At 39.1% G+C, this 17,600-nt stretch overlaps 2 protein-coding genes across 2 annotated transcripts in view; one reads left to right on the forward strand and one right to left on the reverse strand.

Moving 5' to 3' along the window:
* The window catches only part of HAVCR1 (hepatitis A virus cellular receptor 1), a 45,791-nt gene extending 39,349 nt beyond the window's left edge, over positions 1-6,442 (forward strand). The window contains exon 11 of the mRNA XM_049707829.1: positions 4,924-6,442. Coding sequence (XP_049563786.1) covers positions 4,924-5,026 — 103 coding nt within the window. The 3' untranslated portion in view covers positions 5,027-6,442. The remainder of the gene's footprint in view (positions 1-4,923) is intronic.
* The window catches only part of SGCD (sarcoglycan delta), a 745,702-nt gene that overhangs the window by 90,346 nt on the left and 637,756 nt on the right, over positions 1-17,600 (reverse strand). The window lies entirely within an intron of this gene.

The raw sequence follows: 17,600 nt of genomic DNA on the forward strand, positions 1-17,600 counted from the left end.
ATCATGTCATCTGCCAGCAGTGACAGTTTTACTTCTTCTTTTCCAATTCGTATTCCTCTTATTTCTTTTTTTCTCTGATTGCTGTGGCTAAGACTTCCAAAACTATGTTGAATAATAGTGGCGAGACTGGACATCCTTGTCTTATTCCTGATCTTAGAGGAAATGCTTTCAGTTTTTCACCATTGAGAATGATGTTGCTGTGGGTTTGTGGTATATGGCCTTTATTATGTTGAGGTACCTTCTCTCTATGCCCACTTTCTAGAGGGTTTTTATCATACACAGGTGTGGAATTTTGTCAGATGCTCTTTCTGCGTCTATTGAGATGATCACATGGTTCTTATTCTGCAATTTGTTAATGTGGTGTATCACATTGATTGATTTGCATATATTGAAGAATCCTTGCATTCCTGGGATAAATCCCATGTGGTCATGGTGTATGATCCTTTTAATGTGTTGTTGCATTCTGTTTGCTAGTATTTTATTGAGGATTTTTGCATCTATATTCATCAGTGATATTGGTCTGTAATTTTCTTTTTTTGTAGTGTCTTTGTCTGGTTTTGGTATCAGGGTGATGGTGGCCTCGTAGAATGAGTTTGTGAGTGTTCCTTCCTCTGCAATTTTTTGGAGGAGTTTGAGAAGGGTGGGTGTTAGCTCTTCTCTAAATGTTTGATGGAATTCACCTGTGAAGCCATGTGGTCCTGGACTTCTATTTGTTGGAAGGTTTTTAATCACAGTTTCAATTTCATTACTTGTGATTGGTCTGTTTATATTTTCTATTTCTTCCAGGTTAAGTCTTGGAAGGTTATACCTTTCTAAGGATTTGTCCATTTCTTCCAGGTTATCCATTTTATTGGCATAGAGTTTGTTGTAGTAGTTTCTTATTATACTTTGTATTTCTGCGGTGTCTGTTGTAACTTCTCCTTTTTCTTTTCTAATTTTATTGATTTCAGTCCTTTCAGTCTTTTTCTTGATGAGTTTGCCTAAAGGTTTATTTATCTTCTCAGAGAACCAGCTTTTAGTTTTATTGATCTTTGCTCTTTTTTCCTTTGTTTCTATTTCATTTTTTTCTGCTCTAATGTTTATGATTTCTTTCCTTGTGCTAACTTTGGGTTTTGTTTGTTCTTCTTTTTCAAGTTCCTTTAGGTGTAAGTTTAAATTGTTTATTTGAGATTTTTCTTGTTTCTTGAGGTAGGGTTGTATTGCTATAAACTTCCCTCTTAGAACTGCTTTTGCTGCATCCCATAGATTTTGGATCATCGTGTTTTTGTTGTCATTTGTCTCTAGGTATTTTTTGATTTCTGCTTTGATTTCTTCAGTGATCTCTTGGTTATTTAGTAGCATATTGTTTAGCTTCCATGTGTTTGTGTTTTTTACATTTTTTTCCTGTAATTTATTTCTAATATCATAGTGTTGTGGTTGGAAAAGATGCTTGATACAATTTCAATTTCTTTAAATTTACCCAGGCTTGATTTGTGACCCAAGATGTGATCTATCCTGGAGAATGTTCCATGTGCACTTGAGGAGAAAGTGTAATATGGTGTTTTTGGATGGAATGTCCTATAAACATCAATTAAATCTATCTGGTCTATTGTGTCATTTAAAGCTTGTGTTTCCTTATTAATTTTCTGTCTGGATGTTCTGTCCATTGGTGTAAGTGAGGTGTTAAAGTCCCCCACTATTATTGTGTTACTGTCAATTTCCTCTTTTATAGCTGTCAGCATTTGCCTTACATATTGAGGTGCTCCTATGTTGGGTACATAGATATTTATAATTGCTGTATCTTCTTCTTGGATTGATCCCTTGATCATTAGGTAGTGTCCTTCCTTGTCTCTTGTAACATTCTTTATTTTAAAGTCTATTTTATCTGATATGAGTATTGCTACTCCAGCTTTCTTTTTTTTTTTTTTTTTTCAGCTTTCTTCTGATTTCCATTTGCATGGAATATCTTTTTCCATCCCCTCACTTTCAGTCTGTATGTGTCCCTATGTCTGAAGTAGATCTCTTGTAGACAGCATATATATGGGTCTTGTTTTTGTATCCATTCAGTGAACCTGTGTCTTTTGGTTGGAGCATTTAATCCATTCACATTTAAGATGATTATCAATATGTATGTTCTTATGACCATTTTTTTAATTGTTTTGAGTTTGTTTTTGTAGGTCCTTTCATTCTCTTGTGTTCCCCAATTAGAGAAGTACCTTTAGCATTTGTTGTAGAGCTGGTTTGGTGTTGCTGAATTCTCTTAGCTTTTGCTTGTCTGTAAAGGTTTTGATTTCTCCATCAAATCTGAATGAGATCCTTGCTGGGTAAAGTAATCTTGGTTGTAGGTTTTTCCCTTTCATCGCTTTAAGTATATCATGCCACTCCCTTCTGGCTTGTAGAGTTTCTGTTGAGAAATCAGCTGTTAACCTTATGGGAGTTCCCTTGTATGTTATTTGTCGTTTTTCCCTTGTGGCTTTCAATAATTTTTCTTTGTCTTTACTTTTTGCCAATTTCATTACTATGTATCTTGGTGTGTTTCTCCTTGTGTTTATCCTGTATGGGACTCGCTGCACTTCCTGGACTTCGGTGGCTATTTCCTTTCCCATGTTAGGGATATTTTCAACTATAATCTCTTGAAATATTTTCTCTGGTCCTTTCTCTCTCTCTTCTCCTTCTGGGACCCCTATAATCCGAATGCTGTTGCATTTAATATTGTCCCAGAGAATCTCTTAGGCTGTCTTCATTTATTTTCATTCTTTTTTCTTTATTCTGTTCCACAGCAGTGATTTCCACCATTCTGTCTTCCAGGTCACTTATCCGTTCTTCTGCATCAGTTATTCTGCTATTGATTCCTTCTAGTGAATTTTCCTTACAATTATTGTATTATTCATCTCTGTTTGTTTGTTCTTTAATTCTTCTAGGCCTTTGGTAAACATTTGTTGCATCTTCTTGACCTTTGCCTCCATTCTTTTTCTGAGGTCATGGATCACCTTCACTATCATTATTCTGAATTCTTTTTCTGGAAGGTTGCCTATCTCCACTTCATTTAGTTGTTTTTCTGGGGTTTTATTTTGTTCCTTCATCTGGGACATGGTCCTCTGCCTTTTCATTTTGTCTGTCTTTCTGTGATTGTCCAGCTTGGGCTTTAAACAGGTCTTTCTTCGATTCCAAATCCATCCCTCTTAAGCTGCCAGATGTTATTCCTAGTTCTCTTTCATTGGATGTTATTACATAGTCTTTCCTATGTCTGAGTTAATCATATGAGCCAATCCACAGAACATGCCTTGAACTATGCCAAACATATTGCAAGTGTTCCATAAACATTGGCTTTTATTATTGCAGTCATGCCCTTCACAGCAGTGAACCTGTAAACCCTTCATAGGCACTATTATTGTTCTTAGTCTACAGATTGGAAAACAGGTTTAGAGATGTTAAGCAACATCCAAGGTCACACCCCACAGCAGGTAAAAGACTCAGTCTTATGTCTCTTAGAGTCCAAAACCTATACTTATAGAAATTTTTGACTATCTGCTTCCAGGAATGGAAGAAAAAAAATACTCCCTACAGGCAGAAAAGCATGAAAGATAGCATCCTTTTAGTTTATTTTTGTCCTTTTGCTGTTAATGTTTTTTTAAAGTTTCACTTATTGTCATCTAATTAGAAAAGAAAATATTCATTGTAGGAAATACTGTATAATACAGCAAAGCAAAGCAAAACAAAACCAAAACTGAGCATTTCCCCATGAAGTTATTTTTGGTGCACCTATATCACATTGATTCATTTTGAGCTGCTGACACCTAAACGGTTTCCACACATGTGTGACTAATCCGTTTAAAGATCAGAGCTGAATGAAGATGTAGTACATTTCATATCATTTCTGGGCAGGCTTAACTAATAAAAAGTAGTAACTGTATACACTACAAATTATAAAAGAGTAGCAAAATCAAAACTCCACAAATGACCTATTCATATTGATGTGTGAGCATATGTGTTATAAAAGTCATTTAACCCATGGCTTTCTAATTTTGACCATTAAGGCATGGTAAGATTTTTGACTCCATGATCTAGTATACACTTTGATGAAACAATACTATTTTACTATACCAGTATGCTCTGATATTTTGTATACTTATATATATTTATCTTAAAAACAGGATATAGAGCACTAAATAGATTTAATAACCCTCTCTAAAGGGTCACAGTCCACAGTTGGAAAAACACTAGCCAAACCATGTCCTAGCCGTCTTTGAGAATATGTATACTGGTTTAGTACTTCAATTTGATGTCTGATGTTTGTCTTCTTAGATTTTCTTTCTTTGTTTTTTTAAAAAATATTTATTTATTTATTTGGCTGCATCGGGTCTTAGTTGTGGCACATGGGATCTTCTTTGAGGCATGTGGGATCTTTTGTTGCAGTGCATGGGCTTCTTTCTAGTTGTGGTGTACGGGTTTTCTCTCTCTAGTTGTGGCACGTGGGCTCCAGAGTGTGTGGGCTTTGTAGTTTGCAGCATGAGGGCTCTCTCACTAAGGCCTGCAAGCTCAGTAGTTCTGGCACACGGGCTTAGTTGCCCCATGGCATGTGCAATCCTAGTTCCCCGACCAGGGATTGAACCTGCGTCCCCTGCATTGGAAGGCAGATTCTTTACCACTGGACCATCAGGGAAGTCCCTAGATTTTCAATTTTTGTATTCTATTACATGAGACTCTAGAAGGAGACCAGTCTGAGGTTTCTGAAACTACTGCTGAGGTTTTCTACCTGCTTATTAAACAGACTTTCCTGAAATTTCATATTCACAACTCTGAAAGCTTCTATTTATTTCATAGGCTGTGTGAATGGGGTTCTGGGAAATGCAAATACCCATTCTTACTTGAACATAAACAAATGCACTGCTCATACTTGAGAAGTGGTCTGCTTTTCTCTTACTCATGTTATTCTTTCTGTAGTGTGATTCCGTTGAGGGACTCTCACATTGGAGCTTTGAAAAATGCAGCTCTGAAGCCTGTCCGAGCAGAAGACAATATCTACATTATTGATGACCTTCATTAAGTCATGGATCCAGTGGCCTTCTAAGGCGTTATGCCCTTGACTGTGGAAGACAGTGACCAGATATCACTGTGCCAGAGTCCCTTCATGAAGCAGGACAATTTTTCCGTCAGTTTCCCATGGCATTCCAACCAGTCGGTGATATTGGGTAGAGTGAGTGTAGCTCATCTGTGTACCGTCAACCTCTGTAACATTGTCCTAATTTTTTATACTAAAACTGGTTCAATCTTTCTGGTCATTGCAGAGCTCTCTCCAAAACATGAAATTTATTCCTTAGAATTGTACATTCTCTTTAGACCCTATGAATCCTGTTTTCTATCAAGAATTCTCCTTGGGGAGACAGAATAAACACTACTACCTCAGTTACCAAAGCTGTCAAGAAGAGCTGAATACTACTTAAAATCAGCAAATCCAATTTGGGACTTAAAGGACTTAACTTGGAAGCATTTCATGATTGTCTTTTTTTTTTAATCAAGTAACTTCAAATGTTATATTCCTTAGGGCCCCCAAGGGTTTCAAATCATGGGAGTGTACAGGTTTTTATTTACACAATGGGAAAATGTGAGTGTGATTTTGCCATTATAGGTAGATCTGGTTTCTCAGGGCTCTGGAAATAGAATTGCTTTCCCTGGGACCAGGATGGGTATTTTAACAGTTAGAAGAAGCTAGCGTAGTGAGTGGACCATGGAGACACCAGGGGAAGAAAATCAATTGCCACATGATTTATGCTGTTTCTGCTACATTGGTGCCACAGTTCTAGGCACTTATGCAGACAACTGGCAGACTCTCTGATGTAATTTTTAGAATGAGGCAGGGTGGAAATAAAAGGAAAAAAGAGGGGGAGGGAGTAGTAAAAGAGGCTTTCTGACTTAGAAAAGCTAGTTTGCAAACATAATAGTGTTGTTTGAGAGTGTTACCAGTTTCAACCGAAATGCTAAATTGTCCTCGAACCACTATGATTTTTAAAATTGTTTTGGAAGGATAAAGGGTCTTTTTCATATTGAATCAATTCCTGTGTTATATCTTTTTCACAGCTCAATTAAATTTTTGGTTTTTCCAGAAGAGTTAGAGAAAGGCTAACGGTAAGGATATTTTTAATCACTAGGAGCATTTCTACATGAACAGTTAACAAGACTGGAAATTAATTTCAATTTGAGCAAACCCTGAAACAACTCATGCTTGAGTTATTTGGGAGGTGTTCAGAGCTACTCTCACCAAAGTTGTCCATGAGGGCTGGATGCTCGTTTTTGAAGGCAGTGTTTTTGACACTTCTGCGGAGTTCTGGGAAATTAACAGGACCTCTGAATAAAGGTTATGGGGCAAAGAAGATTGCTAAACATTGTATACTAGTTTTCACAAGTGGGACCAGGCTGATCTAGTTTAAAAAATTATATTCCAACTACAGGGATTTTTTTTTTTAAAAATTCAAGACAACATGCATAACCACAGTGATTTCAAATTAATGTCAAGATGGATAACTTCTCTGGAAAGAGCTAACAACATCGGGCTGCATCCCTATGCAGCCAGGGCCCCACTAGATGGCGCCACATCCCTCAGCCTCGCCCCAGCCCTTGCCTTGCCTGCAGGCTCACGTTTGTTACCTGCTTTGTGGCTTGTGGGGCTTTGAATTTTTTGATGCGTGCTCTATTCTCCATATCCTTCCTGGAGTTTTGTGATGACACATTACAGGTTGTGGGAATTTGATCGACTTTATTCAATCCAGCATTTCCAAAATTTGTTTAAAATCCCTGAGCACCATGACTACTGGCACACCCAGTAGCATTCTGTGAAACAAGATGGGGAAACTGGGAGAAAGCGGATGGTACACAGAATTAGAGATAGGACCTGAGTTCTAATCCTAACTCTTACCAGTAACATTGATGACATTAGGATAAATCATTCTTTATGCCTAAGTTTTTAATATATTTTTTAATGAAGTAGAGATGATTTACAATGTTGTGCTAAATTTTTTTTACACCTCTTAGAATTATTTCCAAACATACATTGGTGTATAGTGGTAATTCCAATGACATATTCTTTGTGAGAAAAATAAAAGTGAAAAACACTACAGAAATGCAAAGGTTTCTTTTGTGTGTGTGTGGAGTTGGTAGTGATAGATCTAGCATCAGTGCTCAGTAAATAATTTCAACGGTGTTGCATTCATAAGTCTCTTGCTATATGGTACCTTTTATTATTTTTCTGAATAATGTTTCTGTTTTTGAAAAGTTGATATTGGGTAATTTGGCTATCATTTTAAACTGTACAAAAATTTGTCAATAACTGAGAGGGAGCATGGGTTAGAGGGAAGGAAGGGGAGGTACTTAGTTAATATTAAATTCTTTTCTGTAAAAGTACCAATTTTATATAATGAATTTACTTTTGTTTTTGATCTTTTGAGACCATCGAGATTCCATTTTCTACAATCGATCTTGGGGCTTTAGGACACTGGTATAATTAAAGCTATATATTTGAACTTAGGAAATTCTGCACATCTTTAAAAGTAGAGGAACCAATCTTTCATTGATGGCTGTGAAGATAATTTTGTGAGTACATGCAGGTGTGAGGGACTCCTCATCATGAGCTTGATTTGTACCTACACTCATTAATAAAACACATTTTTGTTTTCATTTTGGAAATTGACTTGTTTTCTTATTCTCATCATTTAGTCAAAGCCAGCCATCTTCAACTTGCTGTGGACTCTCAGGACAAGGGCAAATGGGGCAAGATTTGAGAGTCAGGTGTGCCTGACATTCCTCTAGGTGCTGTGGGTGGAACAGAGAACAGCGCTGAACTCCAGTTCCCAAGGAGCTCCAATTCAGTAGGAAAGAAAACCCCACACCATCAATTCAGGTGCTGGTAATGATAAGGAAAAAAAGATATACACCGGTAGAGCTGAACTTCTCAAACATGGCATCTGGGGCCAGATAACCCTTTGTGGTAGGGAGCTGTACTGTGCATTATATGATTGTGTATCAGCATCCCTGGCCTCTACTCACTAGAGAACACTTGTGCCCCCCAGGTGGTGACAACTGCAAATGTCTGTAGACATTACCAAGGTCTCCTGAGAGGCAATAATACCCTTGGTTGAAAACAGCTGTGATAGAGGATGCCTGGAGGGGAGCGCTTGTGGGGAATTGGTGTAACTTTTGCTGAGTTGGTCAGGAGCTGCCTCTGGGAAAGCAGTGACGTTTGAGTTGAAACCGAAAGAATTTGTAGGTGGCAGTGACGTGAAGAAATCCAGCAAATGCAGAGGCCCTGAGGTAGGAATAAGCTTGTATGTTAAGAGGGAGAAAGTATGGTGTGTTCCAAGGACTAAAAAAAGCCAGTGTGGCTGAGGCAGAGTGAGTGAGGAAGATTGAAAAGAAATGAAGCTGGAGAAACGGGTGCCGTTTTTAGGTGCTGATGCAAAGGGCTGTATGAACATATCCGTTTGAGAAGAATCCCATTCTTGGAAAACAAAGCACTTTTGCTACTAGGGGTTGAACCTGCAAATTTTATTTTAACATTTATTAACGTGCTGTAGTGATACCGTCCGAAGTTCAGATATAAAAAGCCAGTTTGGTTGGAGCGACAGGAGAGGGTACCTGGGGGAAGGACAGGGGTGCGTCCTGGCAGTGAGGGGCTTTCCACAGGGCTGTGTGAGGGCACCCATGCCTAGGAAGAGGGGTCCTAGAAGAAGAGACTCCAAAGTTTGAATCACATGGGCCCGGACGCAGCTGAACCCACTCTTTCTAATTAGTTTGAATTAGTGGGGCGGAGCAGGGGCTGCCTTCAGCTAGTCCACAATGGGTTTTTTAAATAGTTAGGTGTTTTAATGTACATTTTTAGAACACGATGCATCAAAACCGTGATTTAATGGATATTATTTAGGATGAATACAATTTTAAAGTTGACCTAAAACAACTTGAGTGAACAATAGCAAAAGGGCACTGTGACTATGGCAAAGGTTATGTAGATGCCTGAAGTCAGGGAGGCAATGAGTTAGATCAACTGGGAGCTCCTTAGAATACAGATTCCTGGGCTCTGCTCCTAGAGATTCTGATTCAGTAAGAGAGGTGGGCCCTAGGAGTTTATTTTTTGTTGGTTTAAATTACAGAAGATAAGCTACTAAAAATTTACATTTCAACAAAAACATTCAGAATTCATGAAAGAATATGTAGAAAGAAGAGCATGCAATAATCCTCCATTTCTACTTATGTGAGCAGTACATTTCATGAAATGAACATGACAACTTTATATTTAGACTGTGTGGGTATCTGATGGGCTTTTGAGGGTAAAAGAAATTGCTCACTCTTGAGTCCCTAAAATATAGGAACACCCTAAGAAATGTAGGGTAGCATATTTTCTCTCTGGTTTTGCAGAAGTGTTTCTTCAAGATTCATAGCGCTCTCTAGGAGGAATGGAATACTCGTCAAAATTTATCATTTGTTCTCCCTCTGGTCAAGGTCTTCTGTCAGTTGGTTGTGGACAGCTTTGATGGGGGAAGTCTCAGGATACAAATTCTCTCAAGACTGTTTCTTCTTTGACTCTTGATCACCTCAGATCATCTGAAGAAGTATAGACAAAGCCATTGCTGCACCCACTGCAAAGGTACTAATAGCCAACAAAAACCCAGATGGAGCCTTTAGTAGCCTTGGTGTAGAGTGTGAGCAGGGTGTATGGAGGCTGAGGGAGGAAGAGTCGAATCCTGAGAATTCCTGGGGATCTAACTTTAAATTTCCCTTGGGAATTCTCAAGGCTCCTAAGGGCCTTTGCAACTGAGTTGGAGTCTTTGGTTACGTTCTTTTCCACATGGCTACCAGTGTAATCGAAGAAACCAAGGTCTGATTGTGCTACATGTGAGATGAAAATCCTCCCACTGCTCCCCAGTGGGTACAAGTCCCTACTCCATCATAAGCCCTTCACAACTTCTCCCTTGTCTGCTTGCTTCATACAGCCCCTCCGTGCGGTGCTCCGGCAGATATAAATGCCTCAGATACCCACTCTCCACTCCGTAGTTCAACCCATCTTGGGGGATGCTTGTCTCCTGTCTCCCCACCAGGCATGCCGTTCCTCAAGGTTCAGCTCAACTGTTACCTCTTCATACTTTCTCAACCTCATCCCTGTAGACAGAATTAATCCCTCTTATGAACGCTTCTGTGCAGCCCATTGTAGTCGCTCAATGAATAATACAGAGTACCTCCCATGCACCAGGCATGGTGCTAGTGCCTGACTCAGGTCCTTCTGCATGAGGCCAGCACCCCAGCTAGCATGTGTGGTACCTTGGGTGAATTACAAAGAGGCCTCCTCCTCCTTCTGGCTGACAGAGCCCTGAGCCAGGGCGGAGACTTGTCAAATTGAATCTCTACAAACTGTCACCTTAAATAGTGACCCTAGAACTTAATCTTTTGTATAAGAGGTCTTTAGGTTGATGATGTTTTTATACTGAGCTCTTTGAGGGAAGTGTATGTAGTTTCCCAGCATCTAGCTTCACGTAGTAGGTGCTCAATACATATCCATGACGATTAGTGAATACATCAACTGAAAGAATGTTTCCTAGAGCCTTGTTGTGTGTGCTGGGGATGGGATGGGGCATGGAAGAATGTCTCTGAAACCAGAAAAAACCCCTTCCTATGGCTGGGTGGAGTGTAGGAGTCTGTGTAAACCCCACGGACCTGCTGAGACTAGTAATTTACAACCTTGACTGCAAATTAGAATCACGTGGGAACCCACTTCCACACCAATCAAATTAAGGATCTCAGCAGGTGGGGCCCAGGTAGTGTCAGCCTTTTCAGCCTCCCCAGAGGATTTCAATGTGTAGCCTAGGTTGAGCACCACTGACCTAGAGAGAGTTGGAGAGGGAATGTGACAGCATGTTTTCTTGTTGTGTGTGACAAGCGCTCTGGAAAAGCTTAAAAGATACAACCAAAACAGGAACACATCAACAGTGGGCTGGGGCAGGTGAACGACCAAGTAGGGAAATGGCCCGATGCCGGGTGCCAGCTGATCTGTCCTCCATCTGGCTTCCTTGGCAATGGCATGATGTTGATGGCAGCCCTGGGAACAGGAAGTCTGGATGCTGCCATGCTTTTGTAAGGCTTCTCGGAAAGCTGGCCCACAGCTGCCTCGTTTGACTGTCCCTGGGCCTCCAAGGAACTAAATGTTTTCTTCCACCAGTTGTAAAAATAAGCAAAGAAGAAAGTCCCCTTTGGCCTCTGAGGAAGTGCTCTAAGGTAACCTTCTCTGTTCTGTGCTCTCAGCTGCTGACATGGGGTATGCTCTGTCTGGCGGTTCCTGCACCTGCTGGAGCCTAAACAAGATATTTGGATGATGAACGTTTCGCATATTTCTCAATAGACTTTATTTTTCAGAGCAGTGTCAGGGTCACAGCAAAATTGAGCGGAAAGTACAGAGAGTTCCCGTATGGCCGCCTTCCTCTCCCCACAATACACAGCCTCCCCCACCATCCACATCTCTCGCAAGCGTGGTACATTTGGTACAATTGATGAACCAGCATTGCCACATCATTCTCAACTGGAGTCCATAGTTTAAATTGGGGTTCACACTTTGTGAGGTGCACGCTACAGGTTTTGACAAATGTATCATTACATGTGTCCAACATTACAGTATCATGCAGAATAGTTTTATTGCCCTATTTACTGCTCTATGCTCCACCTATTCATTCCTTCCTCCCCCCAAACCTGCGACAACCACTGACCTTTGACTCCATAGTTTTACCTTTTCCGAGATTTCATGTGGCTGGAATTATACAACACGTAGGCTTTTCAGGTCGACTTCTTTCACTTACCAATATGCATTCAAGGTTCCTCTGTTTCTTTTTGTGGCTTCATAGCTCATTTCTTTTTATTGTGGAATAATATTTTATAGTTTAAATGTACCTCAGTTTGTTTGCTCATTGACCTATTGAAAGATGTTTTGGTGGCTTCCAAGTTTTGGCAACTGTGAATAAAACTGCTGTAAACATTCATGAGCATGATTGATGGACTGTATGGTGAGAGTTTGTTTAGTTTTGTAAGAAATTACTAAACTGTCTTCCAAAATAGCTATACCATTTTTTATTCCCGTCAGCAATGAATGAGAGTTCCTGTTGTTTCACATCCTTACCAGCAATGGGTGTTGGATTATAACCATTCTAATAGGTATGTTGTGGTGTCTCATTTTAATTAGCATTCCCCAATAACATATGATGTTGAGCACGTTTTCATATGTTTATTTACCATCTGTATATCTTCTTTGGTGAGGTGTCTATTTAGGTCTTTTGACCATTTTTTAAATCAGGTTGTTCATTTTCTTATTGCTGAGTATTAACAGTTCTTGGTATATTTTATGTAACAGTCCTGTATCAGATATGTTTTTTTGCAAGTATTTTCTCCCAATCTGTGGCTTGTCTTCTCATCCTCTTGACAGTGTCTTTCACAGAGTAGGAGTTTTTAATTTTAATGAAGTGCAACTTCTCATCTTTTTCTTTCATGGGTCATGTCTTTGGTGTTGTACCTAAAAAGCCATTGCCTTATCCAAGGTCATCTAGATTTTCTCCTATGTTATAATCTAGGAGTTTTATAGTTTGGTGTTTTACATTTGGGAGTATGACCCATTTTGAGTTAATTTTTGTGGAGGTTATAAGGTCTGCATCTAGATTCATTTTTTTGAGGTAGCTGTCCAGTTAGTCCAGCACCATTTATCGAAAAAACAATCATTTCTCCATTGAATTATCTTTGCTCCTTTGTCAAAGATAATTTTACTTTATTTGTGTGGTTCTCGTTCTTGGCTCTCTATTCTGTCCCATTGATTTATTTTTCTATTCTCTGGCCAGTAGCATACTGTCTTGATTGCTGTAGCTTTATAATAAATCTTGAAGTTGGGTAGTATCAGTCTTCTGACTTTGTTCTTCAATAGTGTGTTGAGGGCTTCCCTGGTGGCGCAGTGGTTGAGAGTTCGCCTGCCGATGCAGGGGACGCGGGTTCGTGCCCCGGTCCGGGAGGATCCCACGTGCCGCGGAGCGGCTGGGCCCGTGAGCCATGGTCGCTGAGTCTGCGCGTCCGGAGCCTGTGCTCCGCCGCGGGAGAGGCCACAGCAGTGAGAGGCCCACATACCGCAAAAAAAAAAAAACAAAAACAAAAAACAAACAAACAAAAAAAAATAGTGTGTTGACTTATTCTGAGTCTTTTGCATTTCCATATATACTTTGGAATCAGTTTGTTATTATTCATAAAATAACTTCCTGGGATTTTTATTGAAATTGCATTGAGTCTACAGATGAAGTTGGAAGGAAGTGACATCTTAATAATATTGAGCTTCCTGATCCATGAACATGGACTAGCTCTCCATTTATTTAATTTTGATTTCTTTTTTTTTTTTTTTTTTTTTTTTTTTGCGGCCACGCGGGCCTCTCACTGCCGTGGCGTCTCCCATTGCAGAGCACAGGCTCCGGACGCGCAGGTTCAGCGGCCATGGCCCATGGTCCCAGCCGCTCCACGGCATGCGGGATCCTCTCGGACCGGGGCATGAACCCATGTCCCCTGCATCGGCAGGCGGACTCCCAACCACTGCGCCACCAGGGAAGCCCAATTTTGATTTCTTTCATCAGAATATTGTAGACTTCCTCATCTTGATCTTAACATATTTTGTTAGGTTTAAGCCTAAGTATTTTTTCACATGCGCTAATATAAATGGTATTATGTTTTTAATTTCAAGTTCTAATTTTTCATTGCTGTTATTTGGGAAGACAATAGACTTTGGATATTAACCTTGTATCCTGCAATCTTGATTTAATCGCTTATTAGTTTCATGATTTTTTTTGGTCACTTCTGTGGAATTTTCTGTATGGGCTATCATGTCATGTGAACAAAGGGTTTTGCTTTTCTTCTGAATTTGTATACCTTTTATTTCCTTTTCTTGTCCTTTTGCATTAGCTTGAATGTCCAGTATGATGTTGAAAAGAAGAGGGGTATCCTTACCTTGTTTCTGATCTTAGTGGAAAAGCACCTAGTTCAGGCTTTGAACAAAAGCCATGACTATGAGAATTTTATAAGATATCTTGATATATGTGCATTCCAGTCTCATCTATATCTCCAGCCTTCTGCTTTCTATTGGAATCGTCCCCTCTGCCTGTGAGCACAACAAACAATGCCCCCTAACAACTTTCCCTTGACCCTTTAATGCCTTCACAATCTCTAGCTACTCCCCTTCCTCTTTCCTTTATATCTGAGCCAAACTTTTCTGTCCCAAATGTCCACTTCCCTGCCTCCCATTTACTCCTTAAATTAATGCAACTGGCTTCTGGCTCTACTCCTCCATTGAAGCCATCAAGCAAAAGTTCAATGTTAGTGCAGTGGCTATTTCTCAATTCTTATCATATTTGACTTCTTTGTAGCATTTGACCCCACTGACCAAGCCATGCTTCTTACAACCCTCTCTTCCCTTTTGCTCTCAGGAAGTGGTACCATTTATCCTGATTTTCTTCCTATCCTTCTGCATTTGTTCTTACTACCTGTGGCTGGATCCTCTTTCTCTATCTCCCTAAGTGTTAATGTTCCCAGGACTCAATCCACTGCTTGCCTTTTTCTTGTTATCCTCTCCCTATTTACTGGCGACCCCCAGATCTCTAGTACAGTCATATGTCTTTCCTGAGCTTTAGGCCCAGTTGTGAACTGTTGACTGGGCTTTTCCACCAGGATATCTTATAGGCAGCTGGAGCTTTCTATGTCCACATGTGGACATATCATCTTTTAGCCCCACTCTCCCAAATAGCTTCTAGTCCAACAACCAAGTTCATCCTGGATTCTTCCCTCTTGCTTCACTCCTGCCTAAAGCTCTTAATCCATCCCCTATAAAAAATTAGTCCAACCTGTGGATTATATCCCCTCATTGTCTCTGTAATCCATCACCTCCTTTCCATTCCCACAGCTGCATCGCCAGGATTAATTTCTGTATAAGGTGTGACGTTAGGGCGAAGTTCATCTTTTTGCCTATGGATATCCAATTGCTCCAGCACCATTTGTTGAAAAGCCTATCTTTCCTCCACTGAATTGCACTTGCACCATTGTTAAAAACTCTACTGAGCATATTTGTGTGGGTCTATTTCTAGGTCCTTTATTTTTTTTGATTGAGGTATACTTGACATATAACATTATATTAATTTCAGGAGTGCAACATAATGACTCAATATTTGTATATATTGCAAAATGATCAGCACAATAAGTCCAGTTAACATCCATCAGCATATACAGTTAGAAAATAATTTTCTTCTTGCGATGAGGACTTTTAGGATCTACTCTGTTAGCAATTTTCAAATAAACTGTACAGTGTTATTAACTATAGTCACCATGCTGTACATTACATCCCCATGACTTAATTATTTTATAACTGGAAGTTTGTAGCTCTTGTACTTTCACCCATTTCTCCTGTCCCCCATCCTCCACATCTGGCAACCACCAATCTGTTCTCTGTATCTGTGAGCTTGGCTTGTTGTTTTTGTTATTGTTTAATTCCACACAGAAGTGAGATCATACGTTGTCATTCTCTGACATATTTCACTTAGCATAATGCCTTCAAAGTCCATCCATATTGTTGCAAATGGCAAGATTTCATTCTTTTTTGTGGCTGAATAGTATTCCAGTGTGTGTGTGTGTGTGTGTGTGTGTGTGTGTGTGTATAGTATATATCACAGTTATATGTAGATATATATCACATTTTCTTATACATTCCTCCATTGATGGACTCAGGTTTTTCCATATTTGGCTATTGAAAATAATGCTGCAGTGAACATGGGGGTGCATATATCTTTTCAAATTGGTGTTTTCATTTTTATCCAAATAAATTTCCAGAGTAGAATTGCTAGATCATATATTAGTTTTATTATTTTTAATTTTTTTGAGGAACCGCCATACATTTTTCCATAGTGGCCATACCAATTTATATTCCCACCAACAGGGCTCGAGGTTTTCCTTTTCTCCACCTCCTCTCCAACACTTGTTATTTCTTATCTTTTTGGTAACAGCCATTCTCACAGGTGTGAGGTGATATCACATTGTGGTTTTGATTTGCATTATCCTGATGATTAGTAATGTTAATCTTCTTTTGCTGTAGTTGTTGGCCATTTGGATGTCTTTGAAAAAATGTCTATTCAGATCCTCTGCCCATTTAAAAATTTGTTTTTTCTGCTGTTGAGTTATTATATGTTCTTTATATATTTTGGATATTAACCCCTAATCAGATATCTGAGTTCTCTATTTGGTCCCAATGGTCTGTGTTTTTATCCCTCTGTCCATACTGCACAGTCTTGCTATGTAATTAATCTTGTAGGTATGTAATTAATCTTGACTAATTCCTCCCACTTTATTCTACTTTTCCAAAATCTTTTCAACTATTCTAGTTCCTTTCCATGTAAATTTTAGAATAATCTTCATTTTTACAAACATATTACTGAGATTTTGATAAGAATAGTATTAAACCTATATAGCAATTTGGGGAAGGAGAATTGACATCTTTACTATGTTGTCCAACTCATTAACACAGTATATCTCTCAATATATTAAAATCTTCTTTGATCACTTTCCTCTGCATTTTGTAGTTTTCAGCATACAAGTCATATATATATATACACATACATATACACACATATATATTGGTTAGATTTACACCTATTTCTCTTTTTTGAGCAATTTTAAATGGTATATTTTAAATTTTGGTGTCTCTGTGTTCCTTGCTAGTAAATAGAAATAAAATAGTGTGTAGAAATAAAAACAATTTTTGTATATTTATCTTGTATTTTGCATCTTTGCTGAACTCACTTATGAGTTCTAGGAGTTCTAGGAGGTTTTTTTTTTTTTAAGATTCCTTGGGATTTTCTACATAGATGATCAATCATGTTATCTACAAATAGGGACAGGTTTTTTTTTTGTTTGTTTTTTTAACATCTTTATTGGAGTATAATTGTTTTACACTGTTGTGTTAGTTTCTACAGTATAACAAAATGAATCAGCTATATGTATACATATATTCCCATGTCCCCTCACTCTTGCATCTAACTCCCACCCTCCCTACCCCACCCCTCTAAATGGTCACAAAGCACCAAGCTGATTTCCCTGTGCTATGCGGCTGCTTCCCACTAGCTATCTGTTTTACATTTGGTAGTGTATATATGTCCATGCCACTCTCTCACTTCGTCCCAGTTTACCCTTCCCCCTCCCCGTGTCCCCAAGTCCATTCTCTACATCTGCGTCTTTATTCCCGTCCTGAGCCTAGGTTCTTCATGACCTTTTTTTTTTTTTAGATTCCATATATATGTGTTAGCATACAGTATTTGTTTTTCTCTTTCTGACTTACTTCACTCTGTATGACAGACTCTTTGTCCATCCACCTCACTACACATAACTCAATTTCATTTCTTTTTATGGCTGAGTAATATTCCATTGTATATATGTGCCACATCTTCTTTATCCATTCATCTGTTGATGGACACTTAGGTTGTTTCCATGTCCTGGCTATTGTAAATAGAGCTGCAATGAACATTGTGGTACATGACTCTTTTTGAATTATGATTTTCTCAGGGTATATGCCCAGTAGTGGGATTGCT

The sequence above is a fragment of the Orcinus orca genome, chromosome 3 (assembly GCF_937001465.1).
Source record: "Orcinus orca chromosome 3, mOrcOrc1.1, whole genome shotgun sequence".
NCBI lineage: Eukaryota > Metazoa > Chordata > Mammalia > Artiodactyla > Delphinidae > Orcinus > Orcinus orca.